General features: G+C 40.4%; 1 protein-coding gene and 3 long non-coding RNA genes across 5 annotated transcripts in view; 2 read left to right on the top strand and 2 right to left on the bottom strand.

The window, feature by feature from the left end:
* The window catches only part of LOC145453334 (uncharacterized), a 37906-nt gene extending 21213 nt beyond the window's left edge, over positions 1-16693 (bottom strand). Inside the window, exons 1-2 of the mRNA XM_080331307.1 lie at positions 16338-16693; positions 12857-13025 (exon numbers count right to left, since the gene is read on the bottom strand). Coding sequence (XP_080187433.1) covers positions 12857-13025; positions 16338-16410 — 242 coding nt within the window. The 5' untranslated portion in view covers positions 16411-16693. The remainder of the gene's footprint in view (positions 1-12856; positions 13026-16337) is intronic.
* The window catches only part of LOC145454145 (uncharacterized), a 184737-nt gene that overhangs the window by 90149 nt on the left and 73057 nt on the right, over positions 1-21531 (bottom strand). The window lies entirely within an intron of this gene.
* Positions 1539-5768, top strand: LOC145453335 (uncharacterized). 2 transcript variants are annotated; one of them, XR_013919732.1, is made up of 4 exons: positions 1539-2074; positions 2321-2471; positions 4219-4415; positions 5300-5768. It is a non-coding gene; the product is annotated as an uncharacterized LOC145453335 (long non-coding RNA). The 2 variants fall into 2 exon arrangements; XR_013919731.1 differs by lacking the exon at positions 5300-5768 and having other exon boundaries at positions 1548-2074; positions 4219-4761.
* LOC145453336 (uncharacterized) lies at positions 11017-12627 on the top strand. The gene is made up of 3 exons (XR_013919733.1): positions 11017-11117; positions 11176-11268; positions 11453-12627. It is a non-coding gene; the product is annotated as an uncharacterized LOC145453336 (long non-coding RNA).

Below are 21531 nucleotides of genomic sequence, written 5' to 3' on the forward strand. Positions count from 1 at the left end.
TATAGAGCTAAACCGTTTTTTCCGAATTAGATTACAATTATATTACTGGCATTTCGCTCTAATTTAGTGAAATTAGACCACTAGAATTATCTAGTTGTCCAAGTCGCTTCAAACATCTGAATTACCGGTAGGCCTACCTTCTGTACCTATATCATAATATTTATGCTTGAATTTTCTAGGCCTATAAGTCATATAGATACATACCTGTAGAACACTGATTCGTAGGTTACCTGCCTTGGTACTGGCATCCTGATTTTATAAAAGTTGGTGCAAGAATGGACATTTTCAACTTGATGTTGATTAATGGAGCAAAATTTGATATTTGAATGCAATTATACCTCGAATCCAGTGACAAGATTATTAATCGTTGAAACCAAACGCAGCTTGTTTATGTTGGCCCAGAGAATTTCGCTAGCCAGTCCATATTGATAGAATATGGTCACAGTAAGATAATATTTTGGGCTATTTTACATGAACTTTACAACATTTGATTTGATATGTCCGGCCTGGTTGGAATTGGTGGCAACGTCACGCAGGATTTTCTGTTTAATTCCTTAATTATTCTATATAGAAAAGCTCTCATCACGCAGGATTTATTTCAAAAAATGGACAGAGATTCCATATAGGATGTCCGGTAAAACATTTGTTATTCTGCTTTCGAATAAGACCTAAATTGCTGGTTTCAATGTTAACTGTGTTTGTCAAAGGCTGTAAAGGTAATTTCTTTTCCATGTTAGATGTTTGTTTGTTTGTGGTGTTCATGGTGGTGGTTCGACTACACTGGTCATTTTACACCAGGCCGGTTCTTCTTCTTATTATTCCGTATCTGCCCGATTACCAGTGAACTCGGCACTTGGTGAATTCGGCCGCACAAACCCAGCACTTGGTGAATTCGGCCGTGGTAGATCTCGTAGCGGTACCGGTCACCATGATTGGTTACTGGACTGTTTTCTGGTGAACTTGGCACTTTGAGTGGTTGGCAATGTTGTACGGGGGTCAGGGCATGCGTAGATCACACAGTCATGGCGTGATTAGATCACAGATTGCGTAACCGCGGGGAAATAACGCGACACTCTTCACTTGGTGAACTCGGCCCTTGGAGGAATTGGCACTAGAACACCTTCGCATTATAAATGCATTTAAATGAATGAACAGTATCAAAAAGGAAATTTTAACGTGTCGTGGTTCGCGGTAGATCTCGTAATCTTGGGATCCTTCAACCCTGTTATCGAGACACCCTAACCCAGAGTGGAATCGTCTCTCCAAAGGCAAAAAATAGTTTATTTTGACGTGATCATGCGAAACATTTGTTGATGAGGAACACTGGCTTGTGATCGATAAACGAAGAAGCGCCGCTTGATGTTCCACAGCTTCGATCTCACATACAACGACAAGATCCATCTTCTCAACTTGCACGACACAGGCCCGTCACTCGCGCCATCGATTCCAAGCAGACCGCGCGTGGTCGGTATATGAGCGCTGCGTCAATTCCTGCGGCTACGCAATCCGTGATCTAATCACGCCGTGACTGCGTGATCTACGGATGCCCTGACATCCTTACAAGATTGACGAATCACTTGATAATACTATTATTAGTTTAATAATTCATAATAATAGCCGAATTCACCAAGTGCCGAGTTCATCGGCAACCATCTGCCCACTTATAGCACAGCCCACTCCTAGGCTTTTTAAGACATGGCTATGCGGATCAGATGGCGAGGAGGAGCCTAGATAAACGGCCAACACTTCGGTAGGAATTATGGAGTCGACGTGTCAGGCTCGAACCCGCAATTCATTGGTGTTTAGCTATAATGAACGTACAACTACGTTACCTCGCCATACCTTGTAAAATGGGACCGTAGCATTTGGCATTTCGTGTGGCAATTGACTTTTATGTGGAAAATTGTGTTCGTTTTAGAACTTATCCGAAACTTTTATTCCGCCATAGATTGTATATGATAAAACGATATCGGAATTGATCCTAGAAGAATTCCAAAGCCACTCACCACAAAGGAGGATTTAAAGAAGTTTGATGACATATTGAATGAAAGCAAAAGCCTTTGCAAGATATGTGGTATGTTGAATCTGTTTTGTTATTTTTAAATACTTTGTTGTGCCGATAGCAGACGGTATATATAAACGTAAGATGTGGAAACTATCAAGGTGTTATGTTTATTATTTTTAGAAATTCAGTCAGTCAAAGTGGACGATCGTATTGCTTGGATTATATTTAGGCTTATTTTAGCATCTTTGAGATGCAACTCTGAGCGTGGATGGTCATGAACAGTCAACTAATTCTGTTCCTATATTGACATATCAGACATTTGCACTCGTACCGTTGGCGGCGACAATATTGGTCAGTCAGCAAGAAGCATCATGAAAAAGGTTGCCAGTCTGGTGTAATTATAGCAGAGTCGGAAAGAATGGGAAATACACTTTCATCAACCTCCATTTGAACAAGATCACATATAGTAAGAGACATTCATGATATGCTGCAAATGTGACTGTGTTCTTTGTCTAGTCACCCCACTCATGTAACTATTGAGGCTTCATGCCAGGGTTGTAACCAAGTCACAAGGCTCCGGGTCGCAAGTCAATTTCACTACAGTTTTGACTCGAGTCATTTTCAATTCACCACCGAGTCAAGTCCGAGTCCAAGTCAGCGAGCAGAGGGCCGAGTCCGAGTTATGGTATTATGACTCGAGCCAGAGTATAAGTCATTGTGTTAGCTGCTTAGTTTCCAATTTAGGTCTTGTTAAACCAACTTATTATATTTTTTTGTGATATCGAGTGGGTCGCATTTATAATATACGAATTTTCCTTACTTTTAGCAGTTTCTGGCCGCATTTTCAAATACCAGTATCAATGGGCGAAATCCCAATAGCGATTTGCTGTACTATTCTTTGAAATAATCATGAAATGTCGGTCTTGGCCGTCTGAGTCTCAAGTCATGCGCAATGAGTTGAGTCATTTCCGTACTTTGAGAAGATGACCTGAGTCAAGTCGAGTCAACAGAAAATCGTGACTCAAGTCTTACAAGCCTGCTTCATGCAATGAGCATTTACTTTGAAGATAAATAGTAATTAAATAACTGGTTGGTGGTACAAAATTTTAATACTGCTTTCAAAAGTACCTTCATGATAAACGTTATTGAAACCCGAAGAACTTTTCGCGCGCCAATTAAAGAGCTACCGGCACGATAAAGGAAGCAAAACAGAGTTGAATTCAAAATCAGATGGAGAATTATGACGCATTAATGTCGAATGTAGAAATAACATCAATGGAGCCAGAGCACAGCAACAATGCAGTGTATAACAACGGTCGCGTAAAACAGTATGACAGCGTGACACAATTCTGTAATTATTTATTATAGTGGTGCCCACCGTAAATACTATTTTATTCAAATCCAAATTTTTCGATGGCAATAACTCCGCTTCCACTTGTTTGAATCGAACCAAATTTGATGAACATCGTTTCTATCCGCTTCCACTTGTTTGAATCGAACCAAATTTGATGAACATCGTTTCTATACATAACCTAACACTTTCATGGGGTGAACAGAAAATTTTCAAATTTTTTCTATTTATTTTTATATACCGTAATAAATATAAACTTTCTTTTCCTGTAGCAATGCGGCTACTGGTTGGAATTGAACCAAATTTGGTGTGTAGGCTTGAATTAGGTAACCTAACAATTTTATCAAGTAGCCAGAACGATTTCAGAAAAAACCTAACAATTTTATCAAGTAGCCAGAACGATTTGAGAAAAAAAGTCATTTTTTTAAGAGCCCTAATGTCCCTGTCAGAGAAACGTTTTAGGGTAGGCCTACTCTCATGTCTCGCAGCGTTCTCTACATAATTGTCAATTGCGATACAAACTGTACTTGTATTGGTAAAGCCATCCAACTTCGAATTGTAAAATGTTGGGAGTCTTGATATCAAATTTTTGAAAGGTGCACTTTGAGAAGATTTCGGAATCTGTCAAATTATACAAAAAATTTAGCAAATTTTTTGACATATTTCATCTATTTGGGACTCGATCAACGTAAAATAATTGGTAATTATTTTATACAATATATTGTATTTGTAGTTGAAGTATAGTAATAATTCTTATGGTTACCGCACTTGTAACGATTCACGGCCATAACTGGAATAATTAAAATGATGTAACTTTCAAATTGTCATGCATTTTGCAACAACATTGTTCTCAATTTTCAAGGTGCTGACCATTGGAGGAAGAATCACCATTAAGCCGGGAATTCACGATCCGTAAACGCGGCCGACTGTTTCTCTCCTGAAGCGGAAGCGACAGAGAAGAGGAACGAAGAAAAAAATGGAGCAGAAATAGCAAGAGTGTGACAAGTCGCGTCCGTTCGCTTTAATGCGTATTTCCATCCACGAAGCGCGTAGTAGTAGGTGGGAAAACTAATGGGCGTTTGGTTAGCGGTTATATAAGGTTGACTCCAGCGCTGTATTTGCTAAATGTTGCGGTGAAATAGGGGTGGTGTCATTTGGTATCAATATTGACTATTAAAAGACCATTTGTTAGTGGTCATGGATCTGTTCGGCCAGTATTCAGTAATTTCTGATGGTCACTTCCCGGCTTCTGTTCTCTAACCCCTCATGATTGTTATTCTGCTTCTAGTAAGACTGTCGATTCTAATGTTTTATCATTTGTCGGAGGTTTCGCTCGCTTTATTTACAACGTTTTGCTCTCTGCTAGTTCAATTACTTTCCTGGCTGAGTATCGCTACAGCCTAAGAAACTGCACTAATTCTCATTTTTAATGTCTTGCTGGTTATCTTGCTGTCAATTCTAATAATTTGTTAATGTCTATACCAGTGCAGCCACTCAAATGTTTTGTTCTCTGTACACAATATTGTTAGGTCTTCAGCTTTCCAGGCAGAGTATCATTCCACTTTCTAGACTTGGGTATATATCTCTCCAACTAGCTGCCAAATAACTGATTCATTTGGATTGTTGAATTGATCATTTTTGACAGAATGTGAAGAAATTTTAGTCAAGAATTCTTTTTGTGTTAGTGGCTGTTTTCAAAGATTGCTGAAGTAGTCATCGTTGATCTTGATAATCAAGTAGAAGTGGCGATTGAAGTCAGTTCTCTAGTCATATAATAATAATAAATATAATAAAAAATACTTGAGTGGAAATAGTCCAGAATCAAATCCATTTTAAATTATGGGCGAAAAAAATGCAGGAGTCATTCGTTACTGGCTACCTCTGCCATTTTCGCAGTACGAATGTCTTAGCTAATAATCGTCATTTTCATTTTATTTCTGCAGGGTGTTGAAAAGAAAACGCCAGAGTGATTATCATCATCAGACGATGAAACCTGATTACTGACTGTTCTCATAGTTTCATTCATTGCTACTTGGCACTACAAGTAATTTCGTTCGTTTCATTTTTTACACCGGCATTATTTACTTGTCAATTCCGTTTTGGAATAAATTACCGCAAATGTGATTAATATGTAGTAGATAATGTGGTGTGTGTGTGTGTACGCAGCCGTGATCAGGTTATGCCCAGTGGTAGAAAACAGGTTATTATATCAGGATATTCTTCTAATGTAGGATCTACATTCTACTCACCATGTTTAAAGGCTGTAGCATCTACATAATATTTACATTATTGAAGGACATGGAAAAGACATTGAATTGAGTCGACACAAAATCCCCCTTTCTACTACCTGCCGAGCTCTAATATCTACTATATCGGACTCCGCTTTCTACATCTTTGGTCTGTAATGTGTTTACTGGGTGGTAACTGTTGTGCTGTTTTTTGGAGGAGGTAGGCCAATTTTCTGATGAACAGCTTGTCAAATCAGATGATATTATTGTTTAGTGCTGTCAGGCAGGTTGGAGCAATATTTTATCACATAACATGATCCATCTTGTCATGAACGTGACAATCTGATATGATATACCGTTATATAATGGGATTTACAGTGAAATGCTGCAGGGGTCTTCATAACTCATAACGGATCTCATTTAAAATGGATAGCCTGAGCACTGGACACCTCAGCACTTCTCCCATAACCGCACCATATCGTATCAAGTAATGTTCCCCATGACCACCGTAACCCTCGTCCTCTGACTCCAATCAATTTGGTTACGAATATGATATGACTATGGTTACGAGACACGGGAAGTGATATTTGGGGTAAGGCGTAAAAGCATAGCAATTTACAACGTTGCAACCCATTTTGGTAAAGAAAGGTCAGCGATAAGAATCCGCTACGGGTAATGATGCTGATCAGTGGTCATGGGGAACATCAGTTAATATAGTGCAGTGGTTCCCAAACGGTGGGGAATTCCCCACTGGTGGGGAATTTAATGGTTTCTGGTGGGGAATAGACGCATTTGCTCAAAATTATCTACAGGACAGTCTTCATATTCACGGAGACACATGCGCAATTACCAGAGATGAGCGGATTTGAAATTTCCATGTCCTAATCCAATCCAAATCCGAACCTTCAAATCCAAATCCAAAACCTAATCCATAACTTTTTCATATTCAAGTCCATGTCCAATCCTAATCCGATTCCAACTGGAAATTCAGAAAAAATACTAATTTATGTAATGGAGGGATTCGAAAATTTTCTTTCACAACCAACGATTCACTTGATTCAAGATAACTTAGTAACTATAAGTACATTAATAACTGATTTGAGTAAAGTTTGTCGCCATTCGCCACACGACATTTTAATCTCCCAGAAAATAGGTAAATCCAATCCAAATCCTAATCCGTTCCGAAAAAAATGTCTAATCCAAATCCAATCCAAATCCGACAAAATTTCACAAATCCTGTTTTTTCAAAACCTAATCCTAATCCATGCTCATCTCTGGCAATTACCGCTACCAGTTAACTGCTCTGGAATGTATGTATCGAAAATTATATTGCACAGTGTTCATAAAACCTCATTTTTAACTCTGGATGGCCAATCATGGCGTCGCAAAGGCATCCAACACGACTAGTTTGCAGTGGCGGCTCGTGACAATATCGGGTGGTGGGGCAAAGGCTGCAAGCGACTTTTTATTAAGATGACGTCACAGTGGCGTTTTCCAACGTAAACAAGTAACTTAATGATGGTACGGTAACATGAATTTGCCGGCAACAATGATTTTAACGTATGTGCCACGAGAGGTCCGCCGGTGAGCTGTGACTTGAAGTGTGGTAACTGAGTAAACGGCGTACGGAACAAAGATTCAACACGGTTCATGTTCGCACTAGACCTGGAAATGACTATAACTCGAGAGATAGCCTAAGCCTAATTGGAAAGGTCAACGAGTTCGGACAGACACGCAATTGTTATCTCATAGTTTGGGCCTGTCATTGAATCCAAAACATCATTCTGAAGAACTAAAAATAGCAGCCTCGGAAATTCGGTCTCGGTACAGCATGAGATTTTGGCCTTGAAACTGGAGACTGTAACACGACACATACGGCTTTATTACTGTCTATAGGTCTGCTGCAAAATCGCCTTTGGAAAATATATTACCGAATAAATACGTGGATGAAAGCCTTAAACTTAGTACACTGTTACATGACATCATCGAGACGTGGCCTCATGGCCCTTTTCGGTATGGTACACTGTCAAAATTAATGCGAACAGACCAACACCGAATTTTGCGTAAAATTTACTGGGGAATAGGCTGATCAAGTGATCAGCTGTTAGCCGCCATCGAAAACTAAATAGCTATCGCGCTAGACAGGGGGTTGTAAGCAAATAGCTTGACGGCCATAATTTCACGGTGAAATTGACATCGGAGAATATAATATCAAAGTAAATATTTTAATGCAAACTGAGAATGATATCATCATCTCAGTTAACGTTACCGCAGATACACCGGCTGTTGCGTGAAATCCGCAATGCGTTGTAGGCTTAATGTGTCAGATCGGAGCACATCTCTACCATACTCGACCTTGATAACGAAATTACTGCCCTAATCATTGAGTGTCAACCTTGACACTTGGCACAGCGTTCGATACTAAAATCAAGACATACCGTGCAAAAGCTTATGACGGATCTAGGTAAGGAGCATCGTTAAAATCAATAAAGACCAATACCGGTTTGCGTATAATCTGTTAGCGATAAATTACGAGTCAGCTCTCACTCGAATTAGGAAACGAAATTACCACTAACACAGTTCAGTGACAAACTTAAAATTTGGTACAGCGTTCGATACTAACATTAAGACTTACCGTGCCAAATGTCATAACCGATCTCAGTATTGAACATCGTCAAAATCAATGGATACCAATACCGGCTTTTGAGTAAAATCTGTTTGCGATACATGACGGATCAGCACACACTCAACTTCGGAAACGGAATTACTACCCTAAACTTTAAGTAGAAACCCAGAAACTTGGGACAGTGTTAAATACCACCATCACGACATGACATACCAAGTTTCAAGAGTTTTCATGGTGTGAAACACCATCAAAATCGACCTATACCAGCAAAGGTCGACTAAACGCATATGACGGTAACCGAGTTCAGCTATAGATACGATTGTTACATCACACCTTAGGGGAACAGAGCTATTGTGCCCCGGTTGCTCGGTAATTTTATGAATAGGAGAGAGTAAATCACCGTTTCTTTATTGTGCGCGGCTGTGAGAGAATAGACAGTTAAAGCTTGTTATGAGCGCTACCGGGGCATGCCCCGGCTAGGCATTCGCAAAGCGAAAACACAGAAGAGAATTCGATTTTCGCAGAGACTTCGCTATATATGGGCATTTACAAGAGAAAGGACAAGAAGAATACGAAATTTCGCTGTGATTTCGGTATATATAGATTGGTGTGCGTCTATAAATGGTAAAGAATTGTTATTGAACAGAATTTTAGGTGGGGCAATGCCCCAGTTGCCCTATAGGACGAGCCGCCACTGCTAGTTTGGCGTGAAATAACGCTTTCGCGAAATTTTGAGCGTTACTGGTATCGGTTCACAATACGTTTTATGTTGCAGTTATAGGCGATTGTCTTGCGTTCTGGTGTGATTGTGTGCCTTGTGTAGTCAAAACAGCAAATAGCTGCTCTATGATGACAAAAGTGTTAGGTAGTGGGGAGCAGGGCCGTAACTGCCGCACCCCAAACCCCCAAATTGAGGGGGCGAGCTGGAAGGGGCCCTAAATGATTCCGTGAATTAACATAAATTATCAAGTATTTTTTTGGAAATTTATGTAACTTATTCAATTTTTTTGTTTGCGCTGGGCGAGCGATTTAATATTGCCTAATATTTTGATTATTGGGTACCCTTCCCCACGAAATTACGTAGAATTTATAGAAATGGAGATTTCGGCGTCGGCCATTACTGCGCCACGACGCACCAAGACATATGAAGTTATAGGCCATGTAACATGGGACTCCGAGAAGTGTGCCAGAACGATTAGCAGCGAGAAGACCTTGGCCGAGAAGGAATGCCCTTGTGGTGACCGCAAACCTCGCTATATATACAATATACATATATGTTTAATTATCCATAGGTGGCTAAATGGCTGGCGCCGAATGTTCCTAGCCTGGAGATCTGAACCCCACAGAACAAATGCCATCCCGCAGGGACAAATTATTTGCCAGTAAATTAATACCAATTTGAAATCGTGTGTGCCTTTTAGTTTTGGCGATTTCCATGTCTTTTGACATAGCAGATATTTGAGGTCACGAAATAGCATCGTGGAACAAAGTCAATATATCAACGCGTCTGCCCGAAGATGTTAAATTCATATTTGGGGGTCCTACCTTTTCCAACATATATCACTCAGCTCTACCGGTAAATCTGATTACGTGAGCGGAGAGGGGATAGAAAAATTGATAGCAAAATATATGCAGTTGCCGATCATATTGACCGATTCAAACATGAATGATATAAATTTTTCGCGCTTCGCCCGTTTTCGGTCCTGGTGGGGAATGGAGGCTCGGAATAAATCTGAAGTGGGGAATGAAGACGAAAAGGTTGGGAACCACTGATATAGTGCATGTATCGAAGAAGCCCCAAGATGAGATTTTAGGTTGCGGCAGATCAACAGGTCCTTTATTGATAGCCTATACGTGCTACGTCAACTCATCAGTATAGTTTTTTCGACTGGTTACGTCTTTTAACTTAGGCACGTTGACGTTTTGACAGTTTGCCTTTGCTGTGGTTATAGCCAAAAAGTGAACCCACGACGCGTCACCAGAAAATGGAAAATAGGTATTATGCTCATTTCGTTGAGCCTAATCAATGTTGCACCACTTGCACGCAACTGTGATTGATTTCAGGGTTCCCCTAAATATCCATTTTTGCTCCACCCATATGAGCATTGTCATGAATATGTTTAACTGCACGGTGCACGCGCACCGAATTTCAGCATTGTGGATAAAGATCCAGAAGTTTCGGAAAGAAAAATTACATGACTAGGCATGAAGTTGTTAGTGAATTGCTATAGATGTGAAGCAATGTTCCTTTTACTATTTGGCGCTATAGATGTGAAGCAACGTTCCTTCTAATTTTTGACGAGTCTGTGCGTTCACTCAAGAACTCACTACGCAGACCCTCGGACAACAGTGCGTAACGACTCGGACAACAGTGCGTAACGACTAAAAAAAAGGTCATGACTTCAGATTTTCTGTGTGCATAGACCGTGTCAGAACTGCGCATTTGCGCATGTATGCAGCTTGAAGGGGCCATTGATGTGAAGTGATGTATGCGAATAATATTCAAAGTGCAGTACATGCTAACGCTTCAGTAATCCAAATTTTTTGAGATATATGTCAATTCAACATTGATTTTCACAGATTTGCTACCCAGTCATAGTATCGACATAGTAGCATAATCAGTCAATGTAAAAATTATTATGTAGCTGTGCAATGTACCACCAGAGTGAGCTGTAGGCTGAGAAATAAATGATAGCACCATTCTTTTGGAACACAGAGAAAATCAAACAAGCAGTGATTTCTGATGTGCCAAGCCATCAAATAGGTATTTATCTATCTATCTGTATATGTGAGTGTGAATGCGCATACCAATATCCAGATTCCAGTTCCTTTTATATTAAGTTTTTTCTGAAAGCACTTTGCTCGAGCTTTATCCAGTTCCTCACACCGTGATACCAACACTGGGCTGTAAGTATGTCATTTCCATTCATGTTTATACCATGCTTGATAAGTTGTTTTGTGATAGATGCTGACCCAGCTGATCTGCCAACTTATGGAGTAGCATTTGTGAGCTGCATCCGCTAGTTGTTTTGGCAACAACATTTCCAACCAAATCAAGGTAAATTTGCATTCATTACTAGGCCATCAATTGTCTGTTTGTTATCTCATTATTATTGCTATTAACATTCGTATAGTTTGCTGATGCTATGTATTACAATAGACAATTGAGTTTTGTATGGATAGCAACAGTATAAAAATTAAAAAATTCGCTCGGAATTCATCAGTTATATCTCTACGAACAGCTCACCGAAGTCCAGGCCCGAAGTCAACTATGAAGCAGCGAAGATTTGAAAATCAGTGATAAAGCAGAAGAGAATGAAACAAGTTGAGCTTGGTCTCAACGTTCATAATTATAGAAGATGCTGAACAACATTAATTTGACGCTAGCCGAATCTAGAGTTAAAACATGTCTTTTGTACATTTGATTCGATTTTGTTCAGCCGTTCATGTTCGCCTGCTCCAGTTTTCCAAGCCCCTTGCAATAACTTCGCTATCTTGTGTCAAAATTTATGCACTTGAACTTACTTAAAGCCATAATGCACATTTTAACTCATTTTAACGTGTCACAAGAAATAAAGGACGAGTATGTTTTGGAATATAATGAAATGTATTGCAAACAAGAATGCTAGCTAGAAAAAATCTCTAGATCATGCGTTGTCGTGCAGATTTCTCTGTAGGAGTCGATACTGTGGGAGTGCGGTCAACGCTTCCAGTTGCAGTATGTCATCAAATTCAGCTCCATCTGCCTTGTCAGCATTGCTATGATTGTAAAGGCAGAGGCAGGCTATTGTCATATCGATATTCTGAGGTTCTTCCTTGAATATAGCCAATGCGCGAGATATTTTCTTCAACACAAAGCATTGCGCTCTGCCAGAGGGTAACAATATGTATGAAAACAATAGTGACTTTTTTTGGTCAAAGTTCTTGGGCATAATAGTGGCGTGAGTAATAAGTCCTCAGTGGATATTCAGCATCTCCAAGAGCATAATCTTCATCATTTAATATGCCAAAATGCTGGGCAGTTGTGTCCTCAAAAATCGGAATCACGGTCGCACTATTTCTTCGAATACTTTGCGATAACGTGCTGAACATTTGCCAGATACTTCCTCGGGGTTCCGTTCTGATCATCCGTCCGTAAATTTCAACAACTCAAGCAATTCCATATTCCTTCACTGCATCGCTATCATACTTTACGACATCAGCGAGCAACTCAAAACAATAACAATCTGGCCTCGGTTCCGTGTTGAACTCGCTACAGCGACGAAGTAGACAGTAATTACTCGCAACTAACGGACTTGGCCGAGCGCGGCGCCAAATTGACATTTGAAACCGAAGTAAGACCGCCGACGCCTGGCGTCTTGGGCAAGTCATTCACTGGCCTTAAGCCAGGTCTACATTAAGACAACTTTTTGAAACCCACCCTATATTATGTTCTCAAGCTCACCATAACTCCGGCTGCAATATAAGCTGTAGGGCTCTGGTCACCTTAGGGTTCAATATTTGCGGCTCGATTCCAGTTTTCGCGCGTTATCGCAAGAAAAATATACTATGCTGATTTCATTTGCATCCGTATGATATCAGACACGAATATGCATCCTACTATGGACACTATATTCGTGATTGTAAATGGTGATGTCGATTCTTACTTTCCTATAACGCTGTCGGGTGGAAGTTCTTCGCCGTTGCCGATGTTCGCTTGGACTTCGATTTCCAATTCGTATTTCTCCTCTGCGACACATCTGACCATAGACGGTCGATTGGCAGGGAAGATCACCCTCGGCAGAACCATCGTCACGTCGACAAATGACGCTGAAACTGTACAACATCTCGTATTTTACACGTTCCGATCAACATACGTCTTGCCTTCGAGAATTTGTGTTTGTGAGATTTGCGGCATCTTGGGTATATATTAGGGTTGTTCAGATTTGAAAAATTGTCAAGAATCTTCGATGCTTGTGATCGAAATGATGGTTTAGTACATAAAACCACTTTCATGAGCAATTTTGGTCATCTTCATCGTAATCTTCTATCCCCGAAAAGCCCCCAAAGATCCACGGGGCAATTCTCCTTACTACTTGATCTGTAGTGTTGACCATGTTACCGGTTTATAGCTTTTGTGACGTTATCAGTCGAAAACGGCCGTGTAGAGGTGAGATATTGCAATAAAATATATAGGTTTTCAAAATTGTACTTAAATGCAGTCCAATAAAGTCTACATTCATCTCCGTTTTGCTCTGCACAACCTGTCTATGATGTTCACGGGAATCATGTATTGGTTGCACGGTTGACATCGGCTTGTTTTGGATCGTACATTGAAGAAGCGCCGTTGGGTTGCAAATCAAGAACAAATGCAGATATTTCCTGTTTCTTTCCTCCTAGTTTCCAGCCAGAATATATTATTTAAAGGTATGTAATGTCAGTAATGCTTTTCTGAACTTTAAATCATCTGTAAAATGCCGAGTTATCTTATTTTATGGTAGACTGCAATTTAGTCGAAGAAGAATGTCTGAAACAAAGCGGAGAAAGGTTCTTCCGGACCCACCATGAACAATATTCAAGTCTGCTCGCTATTTGATCTGATTTTCTGGTCACTATATGGTCGGATATTTATCTGAGTGCATTAGTTACTCCAAGTTGGGGGGGCGCGGGAGGCTCTCAGGGGGGGGCGCGAAAAATTGACGAAGTCAGTATAGGGGGGGCGCGAGAAATTGACAAAGTCAGTATAAATTGTACGTGTCTGAACATGTGTTTCACATCCATTATGAGAAGACGATTAATGAAGATGAAATTTATTCCATATTCAAGAAAGCTTGCAAATACAAACTCTAGCAACAGCGCTCAACTGAGTATAGTCTGATTTCAACTTCATTTGAGCAAATTTTTTAAATTCTTTGGAGATATAGAGAGCAATTCCCACGTGTAAGTCATTCATGGCTTCATAGCCTTGATAGTAGCCTAAAGCTTGTCGCGCTGGGCAGCTCTTGTTAGTAGCTTACGAACTGCACTGCCTAAGACAGACTTAGATGCAACATAGGTTGCCCGGTTTTGCCCTCAATTAGGCTATAAATCAACACAATTAATTATTTTCGAAAACTGATCAAATCTAGCCTGGCAGGACAGAACGACGCCTTGCTCTCTGTACTCACTAGCAGCATCAGGATTAGTCTCAGGGTGACCTACATTGAAATTAATTGGATGTCTTGTTCAATGTTTTTTGTTATTTTCAAACAAATTTGAAGAAATTTGTCAGCAATGTAAAAGACTCAACAACTGGAATGCAGATTCAAAATTTGCGTAAGATATACCTTATGTATACTATTAAATCAGGGGTGGGCAGCCTGCAGCCGTAGAAGGGAATTTGAGCGGCCGTCGACGCCTAATTCAATTAGTATGTGTTGGCGGCCGTAGACATGCAAATTGCAATTACGAATTCACTGCCGCATTTTCGAGAGATTTTAATTAATCTTGAAATTTTCTTCGCCCTCCGCGCAATTCAACAAGACTTCATTTTTCTATTTTAATGCAGTAGCTCCCTTCTTAATCTGAGCCGGAATGGGAATTGGCAAGAAATAGCAATTCGTTCGCGACCCTGGAAATTTTTCGCGCTCCGCGCGACAATGTGCACCTCCTGGCAACTATTCATAACATTGCCACTCGCGATTGTGAAAAGTAGAATAGTCCGGAGTTCACCGGGAATGGATATGGACAGTTTACCGTAGGAATTTTGCGTCCAGATCTTTCATTGCGGCTATGCCCTGGAATTCGGCCTTACGCTACATAAGCAATCGAAATGCGGTCATGATTATCAAAAACGTTGCCCACCTCTGTATTAGATGATGTGCTCTTTTTGACATGACGATAAATGCAAGGGGGGTCAGGGGGGCGCGAGTTTTTTGACCATCTCCAAGGGGGGCGCGTGTCAAAAAAGGTTGAGAACCACTGTTCTAGAGTATTTGCCATATCTGAAAGAAAATTGCCCCAAAACTACCACAATGCAGGACTGTGTTGTTCCAACTGTTGAAGAGGTTGCGACAGTATGGAATATGACAAGAATACCTATAAGGCGAGCGCATATTAACATTGTGTTGCGGGGGAGATGGCTAGTGGCGACGATAAGAGCCTACTAATCGAGTGGCCCCGTTCGATTCCCGTCGTTTGTTTATGGGCTCCTGTTGTCCCGCCGTCGCTGTTCAAAACAGCCCAGAAAAAGACCCGACGAAAGAAAGCACTCACAAGGAATGGAAAGAACTAGAAAGGGCCGTGGCTTCAAAAAGATCAACATCGAAAAGATCTGTGACGGCGGGCACTCTAGGCCGAGGTGGGTGTCAGTCTTAAAAGACCGCAAGACCGTTCGACATCCTCCCATGTGTTCATTACATCGCATTGTACATTGTGCGTGTCTTGTTCAGAGGAAAATATATAACTCAACGATTACTACGATGCATTGTTTCAGACATTCTTCTTCAACTAAATTGCAGTCTATCATAAAATAAGATATCTCGGTATTTCACAGATGATTTTAAGTTGAGAAGAGTATTACTGACGCTACATATCTTTGAATAATACCTTATGGCTGAAAACTAGCTGAAAATATCTGCATTTGTTCTCGATTAGCAACCCAACGGCGCTTCTTTATTGTACGATCCAAGGCAAGCCAATGTCAACCGTGCAATTAATACATGATTCCAATAGACATGATATACAGGTTGTGCAGAGCAAAACGGAGATGAATGTAGACTTTATTGGACTGCATCTAAGTACAATTTTGCAACATATCTATTTTACTGCAATATCTCATCTTTACACGGCCGTTTTCGACTGATAACGTCGCAAAAGCTATAAATCGGTGACATGGTCAACATTACAGATCAAGTAGTAAGGAGAATCGCCCCGTAGATCTTTGAGGGCTTTTCGGGGATAGAAAATCACGATAAAGATGACCAAAATTGCTCATAAAAGTGTTTTTATGTACTAAACTACCATTAGGGTCACAAGCATCGAAGTTTCCTGACAATTTTTCAAATCTGAACAACCCTAGTATATATATTTCACAACACAGGGTTATGATGTGTATTGAAGATTGATATAAATTTAAACTATCTTGAATTAGGACTTCGAAAGGCCAACCTGATATTCCAAGACATGATACAAATACGAGATGAAGTGATAATCTTTTTGCCATTTTCAGGAAATGTTGCATTCATATTCCACTCTCCAACGTTGAGGTTTACTACATATTCGTGGCATTATAGGCAACTGTGCTTTTCAACACTGTGCTGATATTCTGAACGACAAAAACCATACAATACGGCAGGGTTATTTATCTCAATGTTCCACTGCACTAGCTACAAAATTAGGCCTGGAATGCGGACGTCGTCCTATTGATTCAACTCTGTAATATTCGGCACATTGAGAGTTAAACTAACTGAATAACGAAATCCGTTTCGATCATCTCTGACTCTGGTGATATAACGTTATATATAACGATATAACGACAAATATCATTACTATCATCTCCTGTACTGCGAATAGTATCCAATAGTATACTAATCATAATTTACACGCTCAACATATATACGTACTTCTATGATAGTAATGAGGTAACGTTCAATGATAGGTACTTCAACGAAAAACAATCGCTGATAAACATCATTAAATTAATGTTTGCCTGGCTCAATCACACTTGAAAACAATTATAGAGGACGTATCGCTTAAATTGCCATTCGAATGAGAGTATATAGCGATGTCTCAATTTCAACAATATGAAGGATCACTAAATAGGATGGATAGGCCCTAACGCTGAATTGTGCGATCGATCTGTTTAAGCTTAGTGGATGGACTCCCTAGCCTTTCCCCTGTCCTGCAGATGTCCTGTACACGCTACCACATTTCCAGGCGTTAGTAACAATGTATTAGGGATATCAGGAACCATTTATTTTCATGTTATTTACCGAGTGTATAATGTATTGCTTTCCTTATTTAGCAACCAGCTATAAAATATACATACAGACACGCATGCGCACAAGAAGAACATTAAGGACAGTCATAGTCCAGGCTCGCCGAAACGTGACGGGCACATTCACGGCTAGTAGCCCTCACTGAATTCGCCGAATGGTAGCTCCTTATTTTTGCATATAACGTTACATTTGTTACAAGGACTCTCACGATCTCCATCAATATGGATTACACATCTATGCGATTGATAGCTTAAATTTGACCGAATTTCAGTAGAATGTAACAAGGACTTGAAGTGTATACTTCGCACTTGGGTTATTGATAAATAAGCTTGAGCCATGGCCAGGAGCGGGTAACATGTGACCCGCGGGCCGGATCCGGCCCGCATATAGTTTCCAGTATTAGAAATTTTATGCGTCAAATAAGGAATACAAGTTTGGCAAACTGGGAAAGATCGTCACGAAACAACTTGTTCTGTTCGCGTCTACTTATGTTACATGTCTGAGCAAACATTTTCTGTCATGAACATTACCAAGACAATATAACTGATGTTAACGTGCAGTCTTTACTAAGGGTTTTCACACCCGACATACAGCCAGAGTTCAAAGAACTTGTTGACAACTTTGATCGACCAGACCACAGATGTCTGATTGACTTCAACAGCTACTAAATACACTGTTAATATATTCATTAAATATTGTTTTCAGTCTCTATGCTTTAAACTTTAAGTTTACATTAAATACGATTTTTACCTCCAATAGTTGGATAAATACGCGTTTCATGTATCGATTCTGTAATCCAACCCAACTACTTCATTCTCGCATATCAGGCCCGCCGAACGGGGAAGAGGCCCGCCCCTGGCTTACGCAATAGTAAAGCTGCGTATGCGTATGTGCACTATGCAACTATCTTGTACCACTAGTGCAGGGGAAGCCGACCTTTTCGGCAAAGGGACCACATGAGATTTATAGAACCATTGCTCCGGCCACTTGAATGTTAATGACGTTTTTCTAGTCGTCCAATAGGAGCAAGCTGGATTAGGTAACGGTGTGAAAAACGTATCAAAAACGATATACATCACATAACCGCACCAAGCGCTAAAATCGAATTCGTTCAATAATAGTGCCCCTCGTATATATTGCGGATCACCTCGCATACCGCTCGGTTAATTTGGCAACGACAGAACTTCTCTGCTTTTGGACATATCGAACATTCAGGCGAAGACATGTCAATCATTTTCTGAAAAAGTTCCATTTGTCGACGATATATTTCTGCGAGCGCAAGTTCTGGATGACACGTCCTCTCATAATTTCGAATATAGTCAGACTCAATTCAATAAATGTGCCCTATTTTTAATTTTCAGCAAGGGGTACCAATACTAAAAGCAAGAGATCGAGTGACTATAAATGGCGCAAAGTGGTAAGAAAAATATAAAGTCAAATAATTCTGACACTTTATCGTCGTATACAAAGATCTACAAAAATTTTGGTGACTCCTGGCTATGACAATGCGTCGGAACTAATAATTTCGTCATCAACATCCCCAATTTTGCGGTCATGCTAATTAATTTTTGGTTGGCTTTGCAAGTTCACAATAAATTAGCCCGGTAATTTATATTTTTTTTGTCATTACCAATTTCGAGAGTTGCCGTATGGGCCACTCACAAGCATCTTCTCGCGGGCCACATATGGTCCGCATGCCACTGGTTGGCCGCCGCTTCACTAGTGTTACGCTCACCATAGGTTGGGAACTCCTGATCTATAACTAATGGTCGGCAACCTGTGGGTCGCGACCCCAATTGAGGTCGCTTTTTCTTTTCGTGGAGTCGTCATCACTTAACATATTCAATTCCTTAACGTTTCAAATCAATACTGAAAGCAGGCTGGTACTTTTCTCTAGCTCTTTGCAGCTTCTGTCGGGCTTCTGTGGGTGTTCTGGAGTACAGCCGATTTGCACGTTCCTTAGCGTTTTAGAGGGGTCATGGTGCCCGCCCTGACAAAAATGATGTTTGGATTTTTTGATACAGTGACAGGCTACGACAGTATTCGGTTAATTCCCTTTAATAAATGTTCTAAGCTCAGGTCGTCACCCAGTATCAACAAAGCGACATTCGACTCACATACGAGTAAGCCCACTCCGTTCTGAACATCACGTTCTACCATTTTAATCTGTGTTGATTCGCGTTTCGTGTTACATCATTAACACTAATTCTGTAATTACACTGGATTGGTTGAAGACATTTGCCGATCTTTAAAAAATCTTAATTCTGAAAATATACATGCAGCTCATACACACAAATGACACAATATTCATATGCACATGTCGTAACTGCGTTTGCTCCAATTAACCTGTACCCATTAGGGCTGTTAAGTTTTGAAAAATTGTCAGGAAACTTCGATGCTTGTGATCCAAATGATCGTTTAGTACATAAAAACGCTTTTCTGAGCAATTTTGGCAATCTTCATCGTGATCTGTTATCCCCGAAAATCCCCCAATGATCCACGAGGCAATTCTCCTTACTATGGATCTATAGTGTTGACCATGTCACCTGTTCATAGCTTTTGTGATGGTATCAGTTGCAAACGGTCGTTTGGAGATGAGATATTGCAACAAAATAGATATGTTTTTAACATTGTACTTAAATGCGGTCCTATAAAGGCCACATGCTTCTCCGTTTTGCTCTGCATAACCTGTCTATCATGATCATGGGGAATCTTGTATTTGTTGCACGGTTGACATCGGATTTTGTTTGTTTTTGGGGTATTCATGGTGTTTGTCGACTACTATGGTTATTTACACCAGGCCGATATTCTTCTTATTGTCCGTACCTGCCGGACTTACTTTAGTAGGACACCGCTGACGCGGATGAGGTGGCGAGGAGGAGCCTAGGTAAACCTCCAACACTTAGGTATCGGAATTCAGATGTCGACCTCGGTCGGACTCGAACCCGCACCCGTTGTTGTTGCAGCCGCGGATTCTACCACTGCGCTATCTCGCCACCTTGACATCGGGTTGTTTCGGTTCGTACATTGAAGAAGCGCTGGTGGGTTGCAAGTTAACAACAAATGCATATACTTCAAGCTGGTTTTCAGACAGAAGATATTATTCAAAGGTATGTAATGTCAGTAATACAATTTTCAACTTGAAATCATCTGTAAAATACCGAGTTATCTTACTTTATGATCGACTGCAATTCAGTTGAAGAAGAATGTCTGAAACAATCCATCAACACAATGTTCTGCACTTGCCTTATAAGTATTCTTGTCATATTCCATAATTCCGCTACTTTTTCAACAGTTAGAAGAGCACAGTCTTGCGTTGTAGTAGTCTTGGGGCAATTTTGTTTCAGATATAGTCAATACTGTAGAACCTGATATAGATTCGGTAACTTGGAGTGACTAATACACTAGCGTTGCCATACGTCCGGAATTTCACTGAAAAAACTGCGTCCGGGAGGAATTTCCAAAATATTCCTAAATGTCCGGAATTTTGAACGCTTGAAATGGGCTCAAATTTTTTTCGTAAATGAACATAAACAATATAATTTTCAAGCAGATTTATGCAATTGAAATTTCTTCTTCGTGTCGCGTGCGAGTTAATGCAACGTATATTGATATTAGTATGGTCACCAGGGTTCACCCTCGCCAAAAATGCAATCAAAATCAATATAAATAACCATCATGTACTGAAATAAGTCTGATTGTGATCGCAATGATAAGCTAACGGTATATTCCTAGAGTTGGTTAATGCCGATTGGATGCTTCAGTCACAGACAGTGGTTCCAAATCTTGGGGCCATTTGCCTTCATCTGGGAATCGCGATGATGTTGGAGGTAATCAGCTTCCTAGGCCGTGAGTAATTTTGGGCAAGTTGAAATTTTTCAGTAATCAGCTTCAGTTTATCAAGTTTTGAGCTGGGCCCCGGAACATTTTCAAGTTGGAAATGAGGCCGCGACCATAAAAGGTTGGAAATCACCGGATGTGCAGCCTGCTGGTGCATTTTATAGTGGCCTAATATATGGAAAAATCAATATTATTGACAGAATTCATTCATAAATTTTAACAGCCAAATGCAAATAGTAAGTTCCCAAGACGGTATATCGATTACCCAATGGTGGGCCCAACATCAGTGTTTTTTCGAGTGGCGGAAGGGGGCTGAAAAATGTTGTTTCGGACCTGATTGAAACAAACAACCAGATAGCCGCACCGACCTAACAGTAAAGCAGGGCTGTCAAACACAATCCCGACAGGCCAGACACGGCCCGCCAGACGATTTCATCCGGCCCGTGGAGAAATCTATTGCAGACCCTAGCAAGTAGCAATCACCAGAGCTCACATTACAGAAGGCCCAATTCATGACCTATGTT

This window comes from Botryllus schlosseri, chromosome 13, assembly GCF_051294905.1.
Source record: "Botryllus schlosseri isolate E-star chromosome 13, Bs_hap1, whole genome shotgun sequence".
Lineage (NCBI taxonomy): Eukaryota > Metazoa > Chordata > Ascidiacea > Stolidobranchia > Styelidae > Botryllus > Botryllus schlosseri.